Source organism: Lepidochelys olivacea (assembly GCF_965140295.1).
Source record: "Lepidochelys olivacea isolate rLepOli2 genome assembly, chromosome: 1".
Taxonomy (NCBI): domain Eukaryota; kingdom Metazoa; phylum Chordata; order Testudines; family Cheloniidae; genus Lepidochelys; species Lepidochelys olivacea.
Window position 1 is genome coordinate 241,269,705 of NC_140411.1, and position 24,531 is coordinate 241,294,235.

At 43.4% G+C, this 24,531-nt stretch overlaps 1 protein-coding gene across 3 annotated transcripts in view; it reads right to left on the reverse strand.

Annotated features, from left to right (window-relative positions):
• The window catches only part of PEX26 (peroxisomal biogenesis factor 26), a 30,227-nt gene extending 8,732 nt beyond the window's left edge, over positions 1-21,495 (reverse strand). The window contains exons 1-5 of one of the 3 annotated variants that reach the window (XR_014710032.1): positions 20,934-21,495; positions 17,353-17,493; positions 14,341-14,654; positions 8,272-8,418; positions 3,304-3,411 (exon numbers count right to left, since the gene is read on the reverse strand). Coding sequence is in view for 2 of the 3 variants with exons in the window: in XM_084617853.1 (XP_084473979.1) it covers positions 7,287-7,390; positions 8,272-8,418; positions 14,341-14,654; positions 17,353-17,493; positions 20,934-21,151 (924 nt within the window). In the remaining variant the exon portion in view is untranslated. Of the gene's footprint in view, positions 1-2,837; positions 3,412-4,047; positions 7,391-8,271; positions 8,419-14,340; positions 14,655-17,352; positions 17,494-20,933 lie in introns of those variants that run through there. The other 2 variants (XM_084617854.1, XM_084617853.1) reach the window with 2 other exon arrangements.
• Positions 21,496-24,531: the final 3,036 nt, after the last annotated feature.

Here is a 24,531-nt window from a genome sequence, read left to right on the forward strand (position 1 = left end):
TTTTTTTTACTTTTTTTTCAGGGAAAGATAGGTTGATTGACATCTGCACTGGATCTTAAAACCCTTTGTTCTATAGACATGTTCTGTTTTTAAAGGATTCATTAATACTGAGATATTTTCTGGCTTTTGTGTTGCAGGACTTAGGAAAATGGCTGATAAGTCTGAGCACCAACAAAAATCTACACTTTGCAGACTGTATGTTACAAAATTCATCATGAACTTTTTTTCTGGTTTATTTCCACTGCCCTCAATTGTGATTATTAATTTATCAAGTGAAAAGCAAAGGTATCAAACCATGAAATGAGTTGTGTAATTTTGTAAATTTTGTCACACCTGGGTGTGAATACCAAGCATTAGTTAGCTTGAGTTTAGCTTGTGCCACTGCTACATTCATAGCAAACTACAAGTGTTACCTTTGGATTGCACTAGAAAAGAGTGCATTAAAAACAGACACAGAAATGAGGCTCTTAAAGACTTCATGACACTTGTCAGAAGAATAGCCTTGGTATCTTGGGATATGATTGTCAGAGGGGCTGAGCACCCACAGCTCTTCTTTACTTCAGCTGGAAATCCGGGTAATCAGCACTTACAAAAAAAGCAGGCCTCTGGTCAAATTGTGAGCTGGGAAACTATATTCTTCCCATAAACTTCCCCCTTAGTTTCCCTTCAATTTAATGTATTTTTCACTCCTGTGTTTAACTCTTGTACTGTTACTGTGCACTACTAAATGGGGGGGGGGTTCACTTCAGAGGTAATTGCATCTGAATGGTTTAGTGCAGTGTTGGATCTTTGTGTGGAAGACATGTCATTTAATACTGTTTTAATTATGGAGATATCTTTCTGGTTCCATAGTTAAGTTACTTTGAGATTTACACCTAAAGCAGAGATTAAACCTCTTAGTTATGTATGAATAATTTAGTGTATCCTCCCCAAACATTAAATAACGAGTTTTTCAAATTTTTAAATCTATTAGTTTGAGCAATAATTATTTTTAAATGGTTCATTTAAAAACTGTAATTTTTTCACACTTCTATCGCTAACAAATGGCTTGTTGCTAGGGCTGTCAAGCAATTTAAAAATTAATTGCGATTAATCACGCAATTAAAAAATTAATCACAATTAATTACGCTGTTATATAATAGAATACCATTTATTTAAATATTTTTGGATATTTTCTACATTTTCAAATATATTGATTTCAATTACAACACAATAGAAAGTATACAGTGCTCACTTTATATTTATTTTTTTACAAGTATTGGCACTGTAAAAAACAAAAGAAATATTTTTCAATTCACCTAGTACAAGTACTGTAGTCATGAAAGTGCAATTTATAAATGTAGAATTATGTACAAAATAACTGCATTCAAAAATAAAACAATGTAAAACTTTCGACCCTACATGTCCATTCAGTCCTATTTCTTGTTCAGCCAATTGCTCAGACAAACAAGTTTGTTTACATTTATGGGAGATGCTGCTGCTTGCTTCTTGTTCACAATGTCACCTGAAAGTGAGAACAGGTGTTCACATGGCACTGTTGTAGACGTCCTTGCAAGATATTTACATGCCAGATGTGCTAAAGATTCACATGTCCCTTCATGCATCAACCACCATTCCAGAGGTCATGCTTCCATGCTGATGACAGGTTCTGCTTGATAACAACCAAAAGCAGTACGGACCGACACGTTCATTTTTATAATCTGAGTCAGATGCCACCAGCAGAAGGTTGATTTTCTTTTTTGGTGGTTCGGGTTCTGTAGTTTCCACATTGGAGTGTAGCTCTTTTAAGACTTCTGAAAGCATGCTCCACACCTCGTCCCTCTCAGATTTTGGAAGGCACTGCAGATTCTTAAACCTTGGGTCGAGTGCTGTAGCTAGCTTTAGAAATCTCACATTGGTACCTTCTTTGCATTTTGTCAAATCTGCAGCGAAAGTGTTCTTAAAATGAACATGTGCTGAGTCATCACCTGAGACTGTTGTAACATGAAATATATGGCAGAATATGGGTAAAACAGAGCCGAAGAAATACAGTTCTCCCATAAGGAGTTCAGTCACAAATTTAATTTATGTATTTTTTTTTTAACGAGTGTCATCAGCATGAAAGCATGTCCTCTGGAATGGTGGCCGAAGCATGAAGGGGCATACAAATGTTTAGCATATCTGGCACGTAAATACCTTGCAATACTGGCTACAAAAGTCCCACGTGAATGCCTGTTCTCACTTTCTGGGGATGTTGTTAATAAGAAGTGGGCAGCATTATCTCCCGTAAATGTAAACAAACTTGTTTGTCTTTGCGATTGGCTGAACAAGAAGTAGGACTGAGTGGACTTGTAGGCTCTAAAGTTTTGCCTTGTTTTGTTTTTGAGTGCAGCTACGTAACAAAAAAATAAATAAATCTACATTTGTAAGTTGCATTTTCACGATAAAGAAATTGCACTACAGTACTTGTATGAAGTGAACTGAAAAATACTATTTCTTTTATCATTTTTACAGTGCAAATATTTGTAATAAAAAATAATAAAGTGAGCATTGTACACTTTGTATTCTGTGTTGTAACAGAAACCAATATATTTGAAAATAGAGAAAAACATCCAAAAATATTTAATACATTTCAATTGTTATTCTACTGTTTAACAGTGCAATTAATCCCGATTAATTTTTTTGAGTTAATCACATGAGCTAACTGCGATTTAACTAAACTTTCCATATAGTTAAAACTCATTAAGTGGTGAATATGCTGCAGATAAAGAAATGTTTGTAATTGAGCAACCTTTTTAACTGTTATATCTAATTATTATAATTATAGTCAGGGCAATGTCAATAGCTGAGGTCATTTTCATGTTGTGTCTCAGGGCACGTCTTCACTGGCAACGTTAAAGTGCTGCCACGGCAGCACTTTAACATGGCTTGTGTAGTCGCAGCCCAGCACTGGGAGAGAGCTCTCCCAGCGCTCTAAAAAAACCCACCTCCATGAAGGGCGTAGCTACTAATGCACTGTCTATACTGGCACATTACAGCGTTGAAACTTGCAGCGCTCGGGGGGGGGTGTTCTTTCACACCCCTGAGCGAGCCAGTTGCAACGCTGTAAAGCACCAATGTAGACAAGCCCTTAGGTCCAGATATTCAGCGAGTGTTAGGTACCTAAATACCTTTGAGGATGTGGGCCTACGTGACATCAGAGGTAACTGGAGAGAAATGATGGTGATTGAGTTATTTAGCATGTGGTAAATTCTGTTGATTGAAATGTGTCAGTGAAGGGAAGGAGAAATGTATCGAGATCTCAGTGGTAGATTATTTGATCACCTGTGCACAACAAAAAGTCACCAAGCTTCATCTTCCTCCTGCTCTCCATAGTCTCCACTTAGAAGCAGTCGATGTTGCTGTACTTCTCCCCTGGCATTTTTCAGTTCCCTGTAGGGAATATGTGTCAATATAACCTTCAGCCTCCTACAACAGGAGGTCAGATAGCAGTAGAATCATCTCAAACTCCTGGAGACAGTCAGAAAAAGTGTAAACACCCCTCCCCCCTACAGCAAGGGTTTGGTGGCAGAATTATCACATCTACAGAAGGTATGTATACTGGCATCTTCCTTCATGGTAAGCTCTTTGACTCTGGTAAGGGATAGGGGAAAATAATGTAACGACAGATGAAGAATTATTCAATACTTTACTCTTTGTTGCATGTTTCTGTAAGTTTTTGGCCATTTAAGTATATACAAACATACATACATCATGAATAGATAAATACTGCTTCATGTTAAAACGTTTAACATATGAACAATATATGTTGCATCTTTAATTGAAAGCATCTGGGAAGATATGCAAAAAAATATTCAATACTCTGATCCATTATATGAAAATACAAGCTGTGACTCTGCAAACACTATTGCACATGAGTAGACTTAACTGAGTATCAGAGTAGCAGCCATGTTAGTCTGTATCTGCAAAAAGAAAAGGACGACATGTGGCACCTTGGAGACTAACAAATTTATTTGAGCATAAGCTTTCGTGAGCTACAGCTCACTTCATCGGAATGCATTCCGATGAAGTGAGCTGTAGCTCACGAAAGCTTATGCTCAAATAAATTTGTTAGTCTCCAAGGTGCCACATGTCCTCCTTTTCTTTTTAATTGGGTAGTTAGTCCCATAGAACTGAATGGTACTAGTCACCTAATTAAAGCATGTGTTTGCAGAATCAAGGCCACTGTTTGCAGTGAAACCTATTTCCAAAGAATTATTTGGAAATTGCCAAGTGTCAATGCACTAAATGTAAATATTTTTAACAATATATGCCAGTGTGGTGAAAGACTGTTTTGTGACTAGCCAGACGGAGCATCACAATATAACGGACTACATAAATAGTAATTTTTATTCTGAAAATTAAGTATTTAAAATTAAATTAATAAAACCATTAAAACTGCATAAGTGTTATTTTTCTGTTTCCACCATCCTTTGTCTCATTATGTGCTAAATACAATGAAAAACATTCTAATTAAAAAACAAAGTACTAGGAGAAATTTGAGGTGGCTAATCTATGCATCACTCACACATATTAAAAAGATCCATGGAAATGAACAGTTAAGACATTATCAAGCAACCTCTAAGCAGAAATCAAGATCACCATGCATGCTCCTCCCAGACCATAATCCCAATATCACAAGCATGGCTACAAACAGAAATTTGAAACAATGAGCCAGAGGAAATGTTAACTACCACCTAGTTAGCAGAAGACAGACTACATATGATCAGTAAGTGCATTTGACTCACTCAGATACTACAGTGACTAGGTCACAAAGCTATGTACATAGGTAGATCCTGCAATATAGGAGACTGGGAAGTACAAACGAGTCATTCTTAGAAGAGTTACAGAGAGGGTTTGTCTAAGTTGTACGGCAGTGCACTCTACAGGGGTGTGATTTCTAAAGTTCACTTCGTTTGCACACTTATCAGAGCATGTAGACCATGCTGGTGCGCACCAGGAGTTCCTTGGTACACTTTAACATAGTACTATTTGAAACAGAACTATGTTAAAGCACAGTAGGGAACTTTTAGTGCATACCAGGAGGGAACACATGGACCAATTGTGCAAATGAGTGCATTTTAGAAATCACACCCCCATAGGGCCCGTTGCCACACCATGTAGACAAGAACATAAGAACAAGCCCAGAGCCTTTCTCCTTACAGTCTTGATATGATTATTTTATGCTGAAAGTCTTTGAAATGATGAATCCAGTGCCTGAGCTCATGGAGATATGATGGCCCTAAGTGCATTACACATGCACGTAAATAATAACATGAAGCTCCAAAGAGCTCTGCCTTATATGTGTAAGGTCTTCAAAGTTTTGTCTTAACTGCCTACACGTGTTTTTCACAGCAAGATAAATGGACAATAGTTACCTCGCTGTAATATCCTAGTGGAGACAAGCTTCCTGTACTTTCTTCTGAGCGAGAGGTAGGCAAAGTTAATAATATTACCACCGCCCACTGCATCGTTGACCTTTCCTGGTTTACCTCTCAGTAAAACGACAGAGCCTTGTCTCCACTAGGATTTCACAGCAGAATAGTTCATGTTAGTTATGCCACAGAAAAACAGGTGTGTTATTTTGCAGTGAAAATGGAACCTCGGACTCTTTTAAACGAGGAGGAACCACTAACAAACCATTGTAGTGCATGCAGCCAGCTGTTGTGACACCTGTGTGCTGCTGCCATTTTTGAAGGACTAGAAATGGCCCCCACCGCACTGTATGGTTACTGCAAAGGCAGAAGGCTGTGGGGGGATGATTTAGGACGTTGCACAAGGATCTGCACTGGATGCCTCTTGGTTATCAGGGAGGTGGGGAGTTCAGGGTGTGGTCTGGGATTTATCTACCTGAATAATCATTTCTCTCCCTGTTTTATACTGCTAAAGCTACAATCAGCAGAGGCACTTGAGCTGTGAAGCCAACTTGGTATGGGGGCAGGCACTGCTGGCAGTGTTCTCCAGGAGGGCCCTTTGACTCTGGAAGTCGCTCCCCCAACCACTGGTCTGAAGTAGCTTTGATCAATTGACCATCAGAACACTATGTGCTGGGGTGGAGGGTTTTGGAGGAAATGTATTTTGAGGCCTGTTAATTTACTCTTGGTGTGAAAGAGTGCAGTTTTGCTGCTGGATGATTACTCTTTGTGGATTATGATTCTAAATACTTGTTGGGATGTCTAGGCATGTGGCCAGGAGTCTATTTGTATACTAAATCTAAATAGGTAAATAGAAAGCACAGCAAGGGGAGATACAGAGACACTTACAAAGTATTCAGCGAAACTACATGACAATTCAAGTAATTGGGCAGGTTAGACTAATAAATATGGAGGATATTAAGATTAACAAGAGCAACTCTGTTGCCTCTTGTCTCTCGCTATCTCCATTTTTCTGCTGTCCCCTATTCTAACTTATCCAGTGTCAAATATTTAATATTAATGATCATCTGAAAGACCGGAAGGTCTATAATTGCTTGTGCTGGATGCAGTACACCCAGACAGGGGACAGAATGGGATGACAGATCCATCTTTATAATGCACCCCGTCACCTTGATATGCTTGCTTAGCCACAATTGTTAAATCCGAAGTGAGAATGACTATGCCAAGACACATCAGGGTCACAAGAGAAATTCTGGCCTTCAGAACAGAATGGGCTCCAATTTCAGTCTGCAATATTTTATTGTGTTCCACATATTTGGCTTAAATCCCATGCTGCAGAAACTGGGCATTTAAAGGGTCCCAAGGCAGCACAGTTTTTTGGCTCCTAGTGTTCAGTGTAGACTTGGTGCTCAGATCTTTCATAACCATATCCTCTGAAATTCCACTCCCACTTCTTGGACAACTTCAAAAACATTTGCAAGGATGGTGCAATCTCTCAAAATGCCTGTCATTGTTCTTTGCCATTGGCTACAGACTCTCACTTGGGATCCACACCAAAAGCAACCACTTTAAGGAGCATCTAAATAAGACATGGATTAGAGGAGCACGGCTAAAACCCTGTATGTGCACATTCCTCCAGGGTTAGTACTGTGCTGCATGGCTGCATAGCACAGGGAGACAAGTAGCGGAGGCAGTTTCAAAATCCAGACAGCACTAGGCCAGGTTCTTAGTCTGGCAAGAGAGGAAGATGTCACTGCATGGGACCCATTTGTGGTCATTTTAATTAGTACATTGGTCTCAGGAGCCCTTGAAGAGCCTGATTAAAATCCTCAAGACAAGCTGCCACTTGCACAGCGACAGAGACAAAAGACTTTTAACACTTCATAAAGCCGCTTAGTCTTGAAGTGGAGGCCTGTAGAGCAGAGAAAATACAGCCACCCATGCCTGATGGCAGAGCTGGACCAGCCTGTAAAGGAAGGGTAGGGACGTGGGAGCAGCTGCAGAATAAAACAAAAGTATTTCATTAATGTTTCCTACCCTTCTCTTTATAAACTCAGACTTAGAAAGAGCTGATCTCCACTCGGGTCAAGGGAAGCCATCAGCTTTGCTTTCTCTTTATTCCCGCCCAGGTGCTCAGACTCTCACCTAGCAGAAGCTGCAGGGCATAGAGAAGAGGGTGTTGCTCTCATCCCCAGTAAGCTATGCTTCACCCTGCAAAGGCTGATTGACAGAACAACACTGAAGACTCAAAAGTCCCCTCTGCAGGGGGGTAATTAGCATGTGCCTCAGTAATGAAGATTCTTAGGACTAGCAGAGATATTCATTACAAAACAGAGGGGGAAATCTATATCCACACACTTTCTGAATGCTAATGAGTGCTTTTTAGGGTAGTTTTGGGTTGGCTTGTAGCTTAAGTAGATCAAGGTCGAGGTTACAGCTAAATTACTTTGCTAAAGTTCACCAATCACAACCATTCTTACCACTTTACTTCCCACAGCCAACACCCTTCCAGCATCTTTCTCTGACAGAGGCACAGTCTGGCACTGGATAGCTGCGAACTGCACATAGCCTGTGCTTCAGAACAGTTTCCGACAGTACCTTTCATTAGGAAAGGCTGTGGATGCAGTAGCTATAGGTTTATTTACAGCCAGCTGTCCTACACATCTGCCTTCAGTGATTTTTAGTGGAAAAAGCTGGAAATATAGTAGCTGTGAGCTCCCACACACCCACCACTCCTGCACCCTATCTCACAGTCACTCCTACGGAGAGAGGCTTGAATAAATGTTCCTCTTCCAAGCCCACCGCTAGCAATGCCCAGTTTCTTGTTCTTAACCATAAGACAGAAAACAAATAACATTCAGAAGCCTTAATCACATACCTGGGTCTAGTCTCACCACAACAAGGCACACTATAAGAGCAGCCAAGAGTGTCTTTTTGTAAGGACTGGAACAGAAGTGGCTTGACATGGATCCCAGTGCTCTACGCAGCACTGTTAATATGTTCAACAACTTTCGGGACACAGAGCCTGGAATACAAGGACAAGGGGTGGTTAAATGAAAGGGCTAAAGCAAGGAAAATAAGACCGCACAGAAGAGCTGCTGGATTCCAAAAACTCTCTCGATGGAGCATGTGATGGGGTGTCTGCCCCACACTAGACTAGGAAGGGTTAACCTCAGCAGCAAGCAGTGGAGGTGAGTCCTCTGAGTGGTCCAGAGAGACTGCATGAGTGCAGCCAATCAGGGAGGAGTTGCAGGAACAACCAATCAGGGCCCAGCAAGCTCACATAAAAGGAGCTTTAGGGCAGAGCAGAGCAAGTTAAGCTGCTGCTGGGAGCTCAAGGAGTGAGGACTGTGTCTCTAGTACATATTGGACAGAGCAACTACTCACAGGATGGGGGAGCAAGAAGGAGCTCCTAATTGGCTGCTGGGGCTGGGTAGTTGGATATCCTGAGGTTAGGGCGAAGAAGGTGCTGGGGCCACGGGGAAGTGGCCCAGGGAAACATAACAGCATTGGGAGAAATTAAAAAGTTGCAGCAAGAGGCTGCTATCTGTAAGGTCCCTGGGTTGGGACCTGGAGTAGTGGGTGGACTGAGACCCTAACCCCTAAAAGGGAGGAACCCAGATAGTGACACAGCTGGAGGGTCAAGTCACAAAAGAGGATGCTGCGGTTCCTGAGGCTGCAAGAGGGGCCACTGCCAGATGCAGAGACAGAGTGATGATGTGCAAACCATGGACGGGGGTGGTGGCCTCCAGCTAATCTCCAGAGTGGCCAGGAGGAGGTACCAGCCTGCTGGTGAGTGATGCACCCCATGACAGGGCAGCTATTCAAAGAGGAATACTGTGTTCACCCCTGGGTTCCTCAAGCACTCCTGACCTGTCTGCTATTAGCAAGGATGTAACATCAGATTGGCTCCCGCAATCCACATCTTCCTAGTTGGGCAGCTATTAACACAGGTGTGTTGCTTTCTTTTCCTGTTTTCTTTCTAAAAGCTTTGTGATAGTTGTTACTGAGGAGGAAACTCTGTGGGAAGCTTGTACCCAAAGGACTTTATACAATTATAAATACTGATGTCCCATAAGGGAGGGATACCCCAGCCAGGTGCTGGAGCCCCGTGGAGACAAGAATTCCTGGATTAATTGAGAATTCTTAGGTTTAATAGGTGCTTAAATCCCACCCATAGATTCTACTACATGGGCTCAAAAAAGGAGAATAAAATAAAGAAAATTATTAATGGGAAGATAGTAGAAAGTTCACACTGGCAACTACATAAGCCCTTAGAGGAAAAGTCATCTGTCTTAAGTTTTAATTGCACGTTTTTACATATTTCTTTGGTAGTATATTTTAGAAACTAGAAAATAATTTTCTTAGTCTTTGCCAATGTGAAAGATAAACTTCGCCCTTGCAACTCTTATCAAGCAAGAGCATTTAGTTTACTACTTTGTTTATACACATGCCATGTAAGAGGTCAAAAGGAACATCCCCTGGCAATATTGTTAGTTAACAGTTAATACCCACTAAGCTAGCAGACTAAGGCCATGTCTACACTATGGAAACTAGCATAATATAGATATGGCACTGTAGCTATGCTGGCATAACCCTGTAGTGTAGATGCAGTCTACAGTGACGCATGGGGTCTGTCTATCACTCTAGGAAATCCACCTCCCCGAGCAACTGTTAGATTGATGGAAGGTTTCAGAGTAGCAGCCGTGTTAGTCTGTATTCGCAAAAAGAAAAGGAGTTCTTGTGGCACCTTAGAGACTAACCAATTTATTTGAGCATAAGATTTCGTGAGCTACAGCTCACTTAATCGGATGCATACTGTGGAAACTGCAGAAGACATTATATACACAGAGACCATGAAACAATACCTCCTCCCACCCACTCTCCTGCTGGTAATAGCTTATTTAAAGTGCCGTATGGAGTGGAAATCTATCAACTGCATGAAAAAACCTGTACAGATACAGACAGACATCATCTTCCTTTCCAAATGCAAACAGATGGACATCGTACCAAAAGGACTGAAGGTAAAAAATCCACTACAATCTACATACCACACAGACTATGCTGACAGCTTGTGCCACATGCTCTCAAAGAAACTGCGGAATCACCTGATCAACATCCTCTACAGCAAACAGGGAAAGATTAAGAATGAGCTCTCAGAACTGGATACTCTCATAAAAAACCAACCTTCCACACAAACTTCCTCGTGGCTGGAATTTACTAAAACTAGACAAGCCATTTACAACGCACACTTTGCTTCTCTACAAAAGAAAAAGGACACTAAACTTTCTAAACTACTACATGCTACAAGGGGCCACAGCAATGGTTCCCTCAACCCACCCAGCAATATTGTTAACCTATCCAACTATACTCTCAGCCCAGCAGAAGAAGGTGTCCTATCTCAGGGCCTCTCCTTCTGCTCCTCCACCCCCACGAACATGACACAGTTCTGTGGTGACCTAGAATCCTATTTTCGAAGTCTCCAACTCAAGGAATATTTCCAAAATACCTCTGAACAACATACTAATCCACAGAGGCCTCCCTACCAACATTACAAAAAGAAGGATTTTAGGTGGACTCCTCCTGAAGGTCGAAACAGCAGACTGGACTTCTACATAGAGTGGCTTCCGCCGACGTGCACGGGCGGCCATCCACAATGCCATCCACAGCCTCAGAAACAACTCTGACATCATAATCAAAAAGGCTGACAAAGGAGGTGCTGTTGTCATCATGAATAGGTCAGAATATGAACAAGAGGCTGGTCGTCAGCTCTCCAACACCACTTTCTACAAGCCGTTACCCTCTGATCCCACTGAGAGTTACCAAAAGCAACTACAGCATTTGCTCAAGAAACTTCCTGAAAAAGCACAAGATCAAATACGCACAGACACACCCTGGAACTCCGACCTGGGATATTCTGTCTACTACCTAAGATCCATAAACCTGGAAATCCTGGGTGCCCCATCATCTCAGGCATTGGTACCCTGACAGCAGGATTGTCTGGCTATGTAGACTCCCTCCTCAGGCCCTACGCTACCAGCACTCCCAGCTACCTTCGAGATACCACTGATTTCCTGAGGAAACTACAATCCATTGGTGATCTTCCTGATAACACCATCCTGGCCACTATGGATGTAGAAGCCCTCTACACCAACATTCCACACAAAGATGGACTACAAGCCGTCAAGAACACTATCCCTGATAATGTCATGGCTAACCTGGTGGCTGAACTTTCTGACTTTGTCCTTACCCATAACTATTTTACATTTGGGGACAATGTATACCTTCAGATCAGCGGCACTGCTATGGGTACCCGCATGGCCCCACAGTATGCCAACATTTTTATGGCTGATTTAGAACAACGCTTCCTCAGCTCCCCTAACGCCCCTACTCGCGCTATATTGATGACATCTTCATCATCTGGACCCATGGAAAAGAAGCCCTTGAGGAATTCCACCATGATTTCAACAATTTCCATCCCACCATCAACCTCAGCCTGGTCCAGTCCACACAAGAGATCCACTTCCTGGACACTACAGTGCTAATAAACAATGGTCACATAAACACCACCCTATACCGGAAACCTACTGACCGCTATTCCTACCTACATGCCTCCAGCTTTCACCCCGACCATACCACACAATCCATCGTCTACAGCCAAGCTCTGCGATACAACCGCATTTGCTCCAACCCCTCAGACAGAGACAAGCACCTACAAGATCTCTATCAAGCATTCTTACAACTACAATACCCACCTGCGGAAGTGAAGAAACAGATTGATAGAGCCAGAAGAGTACCCCAGAAGTCACCTACTACAGGACAGGCCTAACAAAGAAAATAACAGAACGCCACTAGCCGTCACCTTCAGCCCCCAACTAAAACCCCTCCAATGCATTATTAAGGATCTACAACCTATCCTGAAGGATGACCCAACACTCTCACAAATCTTGGGAGACAGGCCAGTCCTTGCCTACAGACAGCCCCCCAGTCTGAAGCAAATACTCACCAACAACCACATACCACACAACAGAACCACTAACCCAGGAACCTATCCTTGCAACAAAGCCCGTTGACAACTGTGCCCACATATCTATTCAGGGGACACCATCACAGGGCCTAATAACATCAGCCACACTATCAGAGGCTCGTTCACCTGCACATCCACCAATGTGATATATGCCATCATGTGCCAGCAATGCCCCTCTGCCATGTACATTGGTCAAACTGGACAGTCTCTACGTAAAAGAATAAATGGACACAAATCAGATGTCAAGAATTATAACATTCATAAACCAGTGGAGAACACTTCAATCTCTCTGGTCACGCAATTACGGACATGAAGGTCGCTATCTTAAAACAAAAAACTTCAAATCCAGACTCCAGCGAGAAACTGCTGAATTGGAATTCATTTGCAAATTGGATACTATTAATTTAGGCTTAAATAGAGACTGGGAGTGGCTTAGTCATTATGCAAGGTAGCCTATTTCCCCTTGTTTTTTCCTCCCTCCCCCCCCCCCCGACGTTCTAGTTAAACTTGGATTTATGCTGGAAATGGCCCAACTTGATGATCATACACATTGTAAGGAGAGTGATCACTTTAGATAAGCTATTACCAGCAGGAGAGTGGGGTGGGAGGAGGTATTGTTTCATGGTCTCTGTGTATATAATGTCTTCTGCAGTTTCCACAGTATGCATCCGATTAAGTGAGCTGTAGCTCACGAAAGCTTATGCTCAAATAAATTGGTTAGTCTCTAAGGTGCCACAAGTACTCCTTTTCTTTTTTAGATTGATGGAAGCATTCTTCTGTCAACCTAGCTGTGTCTACACTGGGGGTTAGGTTGGCATAGTCAGGGTGCACAGGGGTGTGGCTTTTTTTTTTTTACACCCCTGAGCACTGTAGCTAGGTCAACCTATATTTTAAGTGTAGACCAGGCCTAATAGTATGTTGGGTAGCTGCTCCTGTTGCTGCAGCAGAAATGGGTACCAACTAGTGCCAGCTGTGATGGAATTTTGAGACCTAGAAACTTACTGAAACCACTTCCCATAAGACTTTCAGTCACTACCAACCTTGGATAGGTTCAGAAAGGGGAACTGTCTGTTCAGTCATCCAACTGGGCATGATAAAAAAGAAAGAGATAAAACTGGTAATCGATACAGAGCCTCTTCCTCCTAAAACACCAGTTTGAATCTAGCCCTAGTTGGTAATGAACACTGAACAGTCAACCCATGTATTGGCAGCTTGATGTGTGGAAATAAGTGGGTAGCTTTCACCTCTGTTCCCAGTGGACAATATTCAAATCCCACAAAAAAACACCATTGCAATTGGCATCCAGCAGAGAAGTCAAAAACTAAACAGACATGGGGAGCTTGGAATACTGTGGATTTCTGAGCACAGTTTGAAGTCTCTATTTTAATTTAAAAGCCCTTAAGTAGTTTGGGTTTGTTGAGGTACCACCTCTTCCCTCATACAATGCTGCCACTGTTGTGAGGACTGCAAAATTGCAACTCCCTCATTGTAGATGGGAGGAGGCTACTCGCAGGGCAGTTCTCTGTGAAGGACTTTTAGATTTGAAACTCGCTTCTCCTCTCTACCTGCCAGATTTGCTGGCCTTCTGGATGTGCTGCAAAGTCTAGCTTTTCTCCTGAACATTTGGGAAGGAGCCAAGCTGAGGGAACTGGGGTACAAGAAAGGGGGCTGAGATGAATTATTATTTATTAGCAGACAGTGGTTATGTGAGGGGGAGAGGCAATCTGGAGATTGTATGCGTTGAGCTGCATTTCGACATTGTGAGTTGTAACTATAGTGAAAGCACCAAGAGCAAGTAGGTAAAACACTTAACATAAGTCTAAATAAAACTAAAGAGTGATTTGGCCCAAGTTCAATCACTCCCTCTTCTACACCTCGGAAGAGGAAAGCAGGATTGTGAGGCTTAGAGAGAGCGCCTACCTAACAACGTCTCCTTTGCTGTGGCTGGTTGCTCTTCAGGGCCTGATTGTGTCTCTTCCTGCTGCACCCACTGACACCTCCTCTTGTTAATGGTGCTCAGGGCCTCAAGTTGTTGCTCTTTACTGAAAGCTTCACAGCCCTGTACCAGATCCTCTGCTTCCACAAATTGTCCAAGGGGAAGCAACACGTGCAACAGATGCAACTCCATCAAGGTGCCATACGAAGGCAGACTCTGATTGGTTAGATCTCTCAGCCAATAATTGTCAACTTCCAACATCACGTGGGGCTCCTTCACTGTGCTGTACAATAGGATGCTAGAATGCAAGAAAAAAATGAATGTTACACTACAAACTATTTATTTGCAAAGTTGAGATCACTTACAGTTACCAACTTCAGTCATCTATAACCAGGACTGGACATAGATCCCTCAGTGACAATCTGCACTCCACGCAGAGAGGGAGGGAGTCCCTAGAAAGCAATATGAAGCAACCCCTCAGCATGTGTCTACACTGCAGCAGGGAGGTGTGATTCCCAGCATGGGTAGACAGACATGATTCCCAGCAGGGAGGTGTGATTCCTAGGTCAGGTCAAGCTACTGCACTAGGAACAGCAGCGTAGCTGCTACAGCACTGGTGGCAGCTTGGCCTAGCCACCCGAGCTCGGACCCAAGGGGAAGGCAGGGGGCTGGGATTCGGATGGCTAGCCTAAACTATCACCAGTGCCACAACGTCCACACTACTATTTTTAGTGCACTAGCTTGAGCTGAGCTAGGGCGAGTCGATCTACCCACAGTGGGAATGACACCTCCCCGGTGCAGTGCAGACACCCGCAGAGGCCAAGCTTCCTTCCTCCCCCAGCAACGTTCCCAGACTTTCATCACCTGATGCAGGGAGCAAAGGTCTAGTACAGCAGTCACTGTTAAGATGTAAATTTTATCATCTTAAAACACATGCTCTTCACTGGGGGTGACATGTGACCTTCTCCCTGCACTTACTGATGGCATCACAGAGTCTGAGTCTTTGCTAAGGCCATGAAATTCATGACTTAACGAGACACATCAGGCAGTACTTTCCTGGGCAGTTCTCAGACCCTTTGGGTTTTGACATGAGGGGTCCTAAAGGCTGGCAAATACACAGATTTGACTAATGGGTGAAATGCAGTAATCTGAGAATCAAATGTCCCGAGACCCATTACACTCATTTAAGGTTCTCAAGGTGCATGTGGCTTTTCATAGCCCTGAATAATACTCTTTGCTCAGGCTTGGTTAATCATGACCCAACCCCCTTGCCACAGCTGCCAAGCCCTCCTCAATCTCCTCCCCCAATAACAAGCATCAAATCCATTTTCCCCTCCTTCCTAGAGAGGCCAGATCCTTCCACGACTCCATGCTCTCAGTAATAAGACTCCTGCACACCTTTTTCTAAGACGCCTGTACTTCTAAGAGAGACTAGATTTGCTCCAGCAGTCACTTGGAATGGTACTTGCCTGCCTTTATAAAGTGCTTTGAGATTCACGGGTGGAAAGCCCTGTAAATTATAAGTACTTAATACTTTTATATATTCAACTTCTGCAGCACTCTCTCTTCATGCTAAAAACTAAATTTAAAAAACATACTTCTGATAAAGAGAAGATTCTCTGGATTTTTCATAGGTATTTACTATAGCCCCATTCCATTCATTGATTAAGTGGTTCTTTGGCTATTCGTAGGTCAGGTGCCACTGCCACAGCATCTTTCATCACAAGGATTGCTATGAGAACATATGAACGGCCACACTGGGTCAGACCAAAAGTCCATCTAGCCCAGTATCCTGTCTTCCAACAGTGGCCAATGCCAGGTGCTGCAGAAGGACGGAACACAACAGGTAATCATGAAGTGATCCATCCCCTGTCATCCACTACCAGCTTCTGACACACAGAAGCTGAGGACACTCAGAGCATGGTGTTGCATCCCTGCCCATCCTAATGAATAGCCATTAATGGACCTATTCTCCATGAATGTTAGTTCTTTTTTTTGAACCCTGTTATAGTTTTGGTCTTCACAACATCCATAGCAAGGAGTTCCACAGGTTGACTGTGCATTGTGTGAAGAAATATTTCCTTTTGTTTGTTTAAAACCTGTCTATTAATTTCATTGGGTGACCCCTTACTTGTGTTACGTGAAGGAGTAAATAACCCTTCCTAATTCACTTTCTCCACACCAGTCAAGATTTTATAGACCTCTATCATGTTCTCCCTCAGTCATCTCTTTATCCAAGCTGAAAAGTCCCAGTCTTTTTAAGCTAATACCCCTAATTATTTTGTTACCCTTCTCTGTACCTTTTCCAATTCCAATGTGTCTGTTTTGTGATGGGGTGAGCAGATCTGCGCACAATATTCAAGAAGTGGATGTACCATGGATTTATATAAAGGCAATATGATATTTTCTGTCTTATTATCTATCCCTTTCCTAATGGTTCCTTACATTCTGTTCGCTTCTGTCAGGAGACAGTCACAGTAGTCCAGCCCTGCTAGTGAAGGAAAGAAGGGAAGAACATGTCTTTCACTGCATTAAAGCACTAGGGAGATGCTGCATTGATTGAGACAACATATTCTAGGGGAGATGTTAAACCACTGCCTGACTACAGGTGCTAGATAAAGATCACATAACACTGGGGGAGTGTGATCTTGGTGTCAGGGCAACATCCCTTCTCACACTAACAGGTTCCAGTGTCTCTAGCTGTGGAAGAGGCAAAACTTGTTACATAACAGTCTCTAACCTATCACTATGGCATTCCTTGAAAATGAAAGATGCTGCAGAAAACCAAGTTCAGCTCTGTTCTTTCATTCTGAAAAGGTTCCCTCTGAACAGCTCTGCCTGCCCCACCCCCCATGCACAGGGAGATGACAAGAAAGGAGGAGGGACACAGGAGGAAAAAGCCCAACTCAAACTCCATACAACAGACTACACATATAGGTTGTGGAACCTGGGTATTTTAGGCAGGACATATCTGGAAAGTAGAGATAATTACTCACCACAGTTCCAGAATTTTTGGAGGCAGAAGTTCAGGGACCTGGTAATACTGCAAGACCCAAGACAGAACTTCTCTCCACCGGTTCATCTCTGCCAGGGCCTGGATCCCCACAATGCACAGGGAGCTCTTCACTTCCGCAAAGCTGTCCAATGGAGAAGACAGGCCAAATGAGCACTTGTGAGAAATGCTGTTTCAAAATCCTTCCCCGCCTGACACATCTGATGTTAGGGGCTTTCTAATTCCTCCTCAGCAGCTTTTCCCCAAAAGCGCAGACCATGTTCAGCCTTTTTTGCTGGACATGTTTGTTACAGATCTCCAGCAGAAGTCCCATAACTCTCAATCATGCACAGACCCCTTTTCATACTCCTCAGGAGTTGTCTATATTCACAGGTATTAAAGCAGCCAAAACGAGCCAAATTTACCTGTAAATTAGTTTAGGCTTTTAACAACAATCTAGCCTCCAGTAATGGTTTGGTGACTAGAAATCATGACAAGGACCATTGGCATCATTATTATTATTATTATTATTTTAGGACTGGCAATGTGCTGAAATTGTGATTGTAAGAGATTCCAAACCTAAATAATGCATGATTGATAAAACACTCTTTAAGACCAAAAACAAATAATAAAAAAGTGAGTGAGAACAGGTTCAGGCCCTGGCCTGAAATTCAAGAGAACTGGGTTCAATTCCTTGCCCTGCTTATGCGACACAGAGTCAGTGATTCAACCATTCTCTCTGCCTCATGCCTGGTCAACACTAGAAAATTAGGTTGGTATAACTACGTCAGTCGGGGGTGTGAAAAATCCACACTTCCGAGTGACACAGTGAAACCAATCTAACCCCCAGTGTAGAAAGCAGTAGGTTGACAGGAGAATTCTCCCATAGACCTAGCTACTGCCTCTTGAGGAGGTGGATTACCATTGGTGTAGGCAGTGCCTTCACTGAAATGCTACAGCGGTGCAGCTATGCTGCTGTGGCATTTTAAGTGTAGACAAGCCCTTAGTTCCCCACCTATAAAATGAGGATTCTTCCCTCCCACCCTTTGTTGGTCTTGTCTAGTTAGACCATCAGCTCTTTGAGATAGACCATGTGTTTGTGCAGCACCTAGCACAATGGGGCCTTCATCTCCACTGGGGTCTCTGAGTGTGACTATAATATAGCAAGTAAAATATAAACCTAAACTGCTCCTTTCCCATCTGGGGGATTTTTTTTTAAGTGTCCCTCCCTGGTTCTTCGGCCAGGTAACAAGTATAGGCTCTATCCTTGTTGTGAATAATCCTAACATAATTCCAATGCTATTTTACACACATTCTTCCAGGGAATTCTCATCTTCACACCCCTCCCCACTTTTAAATGTGTTTGTGGGTCATTTAGTATCTAGTAGAACCATAAGAACCTCTGGACTATATTGCAGTGGGGCATAATAAGGTCAATAAACTACATCATTCTGATGGCTTTTGAACTCATCATAACTAACAAGCAAAGCAGAGCCAGACCAGATCTATTGATTGGCAGGACCTCCAGAGAAATGGGAGTTACAGGCCTAAATACATTGGAGGAGCTGTGCTTAAGTCCCTTAAGAGTTCATCTATTCCAGCTGTTCATTTCCTCCACCACAAGTCATAAACCTGTATTATATACACAGCTTTGGAAATGAAGAGGAGCAAGAGGAGTATTTTTGTGTTCAGACAGGGAAGGGCGGGGGGGGGAATGAGGAACAAGACTAGATGACCTAAGGCACTTAGATTCTGTTTCTATGCATCTCCCTAGTCATAGACAAAGGAATAAAACTATTCCTCAATATAGTGATTTATAAAGGGCTAATAAATTAGAGATATTCTAAGCATGTTACAGAGATAAACAGTAAGAGAAATTCCTAGTCCCTTCTATCCTTGGAATCTATTGTGATCATCTAGTCTGATCTCCAGTACAACACAGGCCATAAAACGTCTCCAAAATAATTCCCAGAGCATATTTTAATTTCAAAGTAGTCAATGATAAAGAATCCACCTTGACCCTGGGTAAATTGTTCCAATGGTTAATTACTCTCACACTTAAAACGATATGCCTTATTTCCAGTCTGAATTTGTCTAGCTTCAACTTCCAGTCATTGGATCATATTATACCTTTCTCTGCTACATTGAAGCGTCCATTATTAAATATTCTCCATGCAGGTACTTATAGACTGTAATTAAGTCACCCCTTAACCTTCTCTAGCAAAACAGATTCAACTCCTTTAATCATTATCGTGGCTCGTCTCCGAACCTTCTCCAATTTATCAACATCTGTCTTGAATTGTGGACACCATAACTGGACACAATAGTGCAGCAGCAGTTCCACCAATGCCAAATACAATGCTAAAATAGTCTCCCTACTCCTACTTGAGATTCCCCTGCTTATGCATCCAAGAATTACATTAGCCCTTTTAGCCACAGCATCATGCAGGGTGTTCATGTTCAGCTGATTATCCACCATGAACCCCAAATTATGTTCAGTCACTGCTTCCCAGGAGAGAATCCCCCATCATGTAAGTATGGACTACATTCTTTGTTCCTAGATGTATTTAGGCATATTAAAATGCAAACAGAGTTGTAAGCAGGTCAGCAAGTGTTACAGATGGCTATCAGTCGTGTATTGACTACTTGGACTCTAAAGCAATAGATTAACCATTTACTAAAACATGCACTAATCATTCATTAATCCTTTATAAATAGAACCTTAATATAAAGCGTGATCAGTAATCCCACGCTTCGTTTTTCTGAGTTCTTATACATTCTTAGACCTATTATCATCAAAATGCCTTGATTCTCAAGGATCTCCAAGCAATTCATATACAGGAATCATTTCCCTTACCTAGAGCATGCAGTTACTGCTGCCTGAAACAAATCAGCTGTTTGTATACAGAACAGCAACATTACACCCCATTTCAGGGTTGAAAGCAAAAAAGAATGTATTATTTCCAAATGGAACAGCATGGAGTTAAAAAGTAAGTAGACAAATCAGAATTTGGCCAGGACACCAATATTAATGCTCTCACTACTGTAAAAAAATGCTATGAAATTTTTAACTACCAAGATGGTCATGGATCTCTCCTTTACCTGTCACACAAAAGACAACAGCACTGACTCTGACCAGTAACACTTGCAACTCTACCCACGTAGAAGGCTGAGGGGGAAAGAGGGGCAAAAAAATCCAAAACCAGAACCCACAGCAAAATTATTTCTAAGCAAAATATTTCAAAGCGATTTATTAAAAATAGTCAGTGTCGATGCATCCCTCTAGGAGTTCACGATGGAGTCCCTGAAGGCAGGACATAACAGATGTTACACTGATACATTAGACTTTAGCTGAGTCCTGTCAAACATCTCAGGACTACTGTAGTCCAGTGTGTTCACGAACAAAAGCCAAGACTTCTCGGTCCAGGGGTCACTCAGAAACAGATTTCGTCTGCGCTTGGATCTGAGATTTCGCAGGGAACCGGCTGCACAGGCCCTGCCTGCGTTTGCCCTGAATAACTAAGCAGCGGGAACCTCTTTTGCTGTATGCCCCGGGGTGACTGGGAACTCGCCCCCCCCCCGTACCTTTCACCGTCAGGGTCTGAGGCGAGGCTCTCGCAGCCCCGCTCACACCTGTCCAGAGCGGCAGCAAAGTCCAGGTGCACCACCAGCAAATCCGCGGCCTCCTCCAGCAAAGCGGTCGCTGGGGCTGGCACGGGAGACAAGGACAGGGGCTCGCTGCTCCTGAAGAAGCCTGCCGGCCCGCTGAGTCCAGCGAAGGACACCGGCAAGTCGTTCTTCATGGTGCCCGGGGAGCGGCGGCTGTTAGCTGCCGGGCTTGGCCACGTGCCCTCGAATCCCGCCCCCGATCTCCCTCGGGGCCACCGCTGGCTGCGCTGCCCCAGCTGCCCCCGAAGCGTCCCCGCCCCGGGCCGCGCGCGGGCTGGCTCCTCCCGCGCGCGGCCTCAAGCGCCAGCCCTGCCCCGGGGCGCGGAGCGCAGCGGCCGGGGGAGGCGCTGCGCGGGGGCCGAGAGCCGGCGTGCTCTGCGCCTGAGTCCTGGCTTGCGGCGCGCACCCCCAGCGCCGGGCGGGCGGGCGGACCCCCTCTGCGCGGCGCTCCCGAAAAGCCGGGAGCCTGGCACCCGCCCGCCTCGCGGCGCCCAAACCCTGTGCAGGGGACTCTGGGGTTTGTAGTTTCTCGGGGTCACGGTGCTGCTGTCGCGGGCAGGGCGGAGGAGGAAATCAGGCAGCGTGCAGTCTGCTCTAGGATTTAAAACTGAGCCGCGAGGACGTGAGGAGTTTGTAGATGTGAGGTTTAGATTCAGGTTCCAGGGGTTATGCTGAGCAGGGGTGGGAAGGGCTGGCCCACTTTCCCCCGGATAGCAGTAGAAATTTAATTACTTTATATGTTGATTTTCTCCGTTCCTTATGGCAGAGGAGATCTTCATTGAGCTGCGATGGGTGTGGACGCTGAAGCCCTGAACGCAGCAAATACCAAGCCACAGCTTGCCATGAAAGTGAGGATTTCAAAACCCACTGGGCCCACCTGGGATGACACCTCTGACCCTTCAGGACTTGGGACCTGATTTTAAGAGGTACTGAGCATCCACAAGCGTAGGAGAAATCAGCTGGAGTTCAGCATCTCTGAAAATCAGGCCCTGGGTGCCTGAAATCCAAAAATTGCTGTAAAGAGCTAGCTTTTGTTATACTGCATTGGAACAGAATAGAGCATGGCGGGGGGAGGGTGATAGGCAGTGGCCTAGCCTGTTTTCGTTTGACTTATTTAAAGAAAAAAGCAGGTTCTCTGGAATCCAGACAGAAGGCCTTTAAGTGTTTTTAAAAGCTATTGCTATTGGTAGTTATTGTATCAGAGGGATACCACCCTTTGAACATAGGGCAGCTATGCTCACTCTAGATCAGTGCTACTCAAAGCGGTGGTCCGCGGACCAGTGCCGGTCCGTGAGCCATCAGCTGCCCGTCTTCACGCACATTGGAAAAAAAAAAATTGCCAGTCCCCCACATCAGATAGCTTGAGAAGCACTGCTCTAGATGACTGAAATTGATAATGGGAGTCATCAGGAGTTCCAGGTTCTGTTCTTCTCTCTGTCACTGACTTGCTGTGTGACCTTAAGAAAGTCACGTATGGCCAGATTGTCAAAAATGTTGAGCAGCTTGTACTCAGTGGGAGCTCTAGGGGAGTTGTGGGTGATCAGCATCCTCAAAAATCAGGTCACTTAGCCTCTGTTACCCAATTTGTAAAGTTCTTTATCTCTCCAGCTGAAAAAGACTGTCTGTGCAAAGCATCATTATGTAAGCCATGCAAAATTGTCATGAATATTTACTAGCTCACACACAAGACCTTCTCATCTACTGACTACCAGGAGGGTAAATTATAATAAAAAAGTTACTCACCTTCCAAAAACACAAAATACTTGCTGTGGGGAAGTGGGGGAATTGACTTTTGCAAGTCTATATTATCTTCATCTTAAGTTTTAGAAAATTAATGTCTTCTGTAGACAAAGGGTCAGAGCTGTCTAGAACCAACCAAATGTAAAAGGCAGTATGGTGCTCACAGCCACTGTAACTTGGCCACATTGCAAATATATTGCATATTAAGTCCTTGAAGTTAATACTATATCGTAATACATGTAGTGAAGGATCATTCCCAATCAAAAGTGTGCTCAGAAAGTCATGTACATACCATCCTGAAAAGTTTCTGAAGTGAATTATGCTATAGAGAAATTTAGGGTTTATCTTGTATTGTGAAAGGATTGACTGCAAGATCATGGCACACTTACTGCAGTTCCATCTATAAATCCCAGTTTGTATGTAGTGGTGGCATCCTGAAAAGACATGAACTGCCCTGGAAGAGAGGAAGACCTGATGTTGCAAGTCTGTGTATGCAAGAGAGAGAAGAGGGGTTTTTTTGATGTAGGATAGGGTATGTGTCTCTATCTTAGTGATGAGTCTCAAAGGGCTTGAGTCTCAGAGTTTGCCTTTGGTTCAAATAAGGACACAAAGTTTATCAAAATCTTTGACTTCTGTGGCCACCAAGACTTCTCCTATAAAAGAACTGAGTCCAAACCAATGTATCCACTTTCAGCTCCACGGGTAAGCAGGAGAGTCAAAGAAGGAGGAATCAGTAGGACTAGGAGACTGCATTTCTTCTGTTTAGTCTCAAGGTGTCGCCCTAACAACATACATTTACTCAAGAAAACAGTTTTCAAGGACCTAGAGAACAGTTATTTTAAAAAGAAAAGGAGTACTTGTGGCACCTTAGAGACTAACAGATTTATTTGAGCATAGGCTTTCGTGAGCTACAGCTCACTTCATCGGATGCATGCAGTGGAAAATACAGTGGGGAGATTTATATACACAGAGAACATGAAACAATGGGTGTTACCATACAGACTGTAACGAGAGTGGTTAGATTAGGTGAGCTATTACCAGCAGGAGAGCCGGGGAGGCGGGGTGGGGGGGGAACCTTTTGTAGTGATAATGAAGGTGGGCCATTTCCAGCAGTTGACAAGAACGTCTGAGGGACAGCGGGGGTGGGGAGGAAGAAACATGGGAAAATAGTTTTACTTTGTGTAATGACCCATCCACTCCCAGTCTTTATTCAAGCCTAAGTTAATTGTATCCAGTTTGCAAATTAATTCCAATTCAGTAGTGTCTTGTTGGAGTCTGGTTCTGAAGTTTTTTTGTTGAAGAATTGCCACTTTTAGGTCTGGTTTCAGAGTAGCAGCTGTGTTAGTCTGTATTCACAAAAGGAAAAGGAGTACTTGTGGCACCTTAGAGACTAACCAATTATTTGAGCGTAAGCTTTCGTGAGCTACAGCTCACTTCACTTGTTTTATGCATCGATGAAGTGAGCTGTAGTTCACGAAAGCTTATGCTCAAATAATTGGTTAGTCTCTAAGGTGCCACAAGTACTCCTTTTCTTTTCTCTTTTAGGTCTGTAATCAAGTGACCAAAGAGATTGAAGTTTTCTCCGAATGGTTTTTTAATGTTACAATTCTTGACGTCCGATTTGTGTCCATTTATTCTTTTACGTAGAGACTGTCCAGTTTGGCCAATGTACATGGCAGAGGGGCATTACTGGCACATGATGGCATATATCACATTGGTAGATGTGCAGGTGAACGAGCCTCTGATAGTGTGGCTGATGTGATTAGGCCCTGTG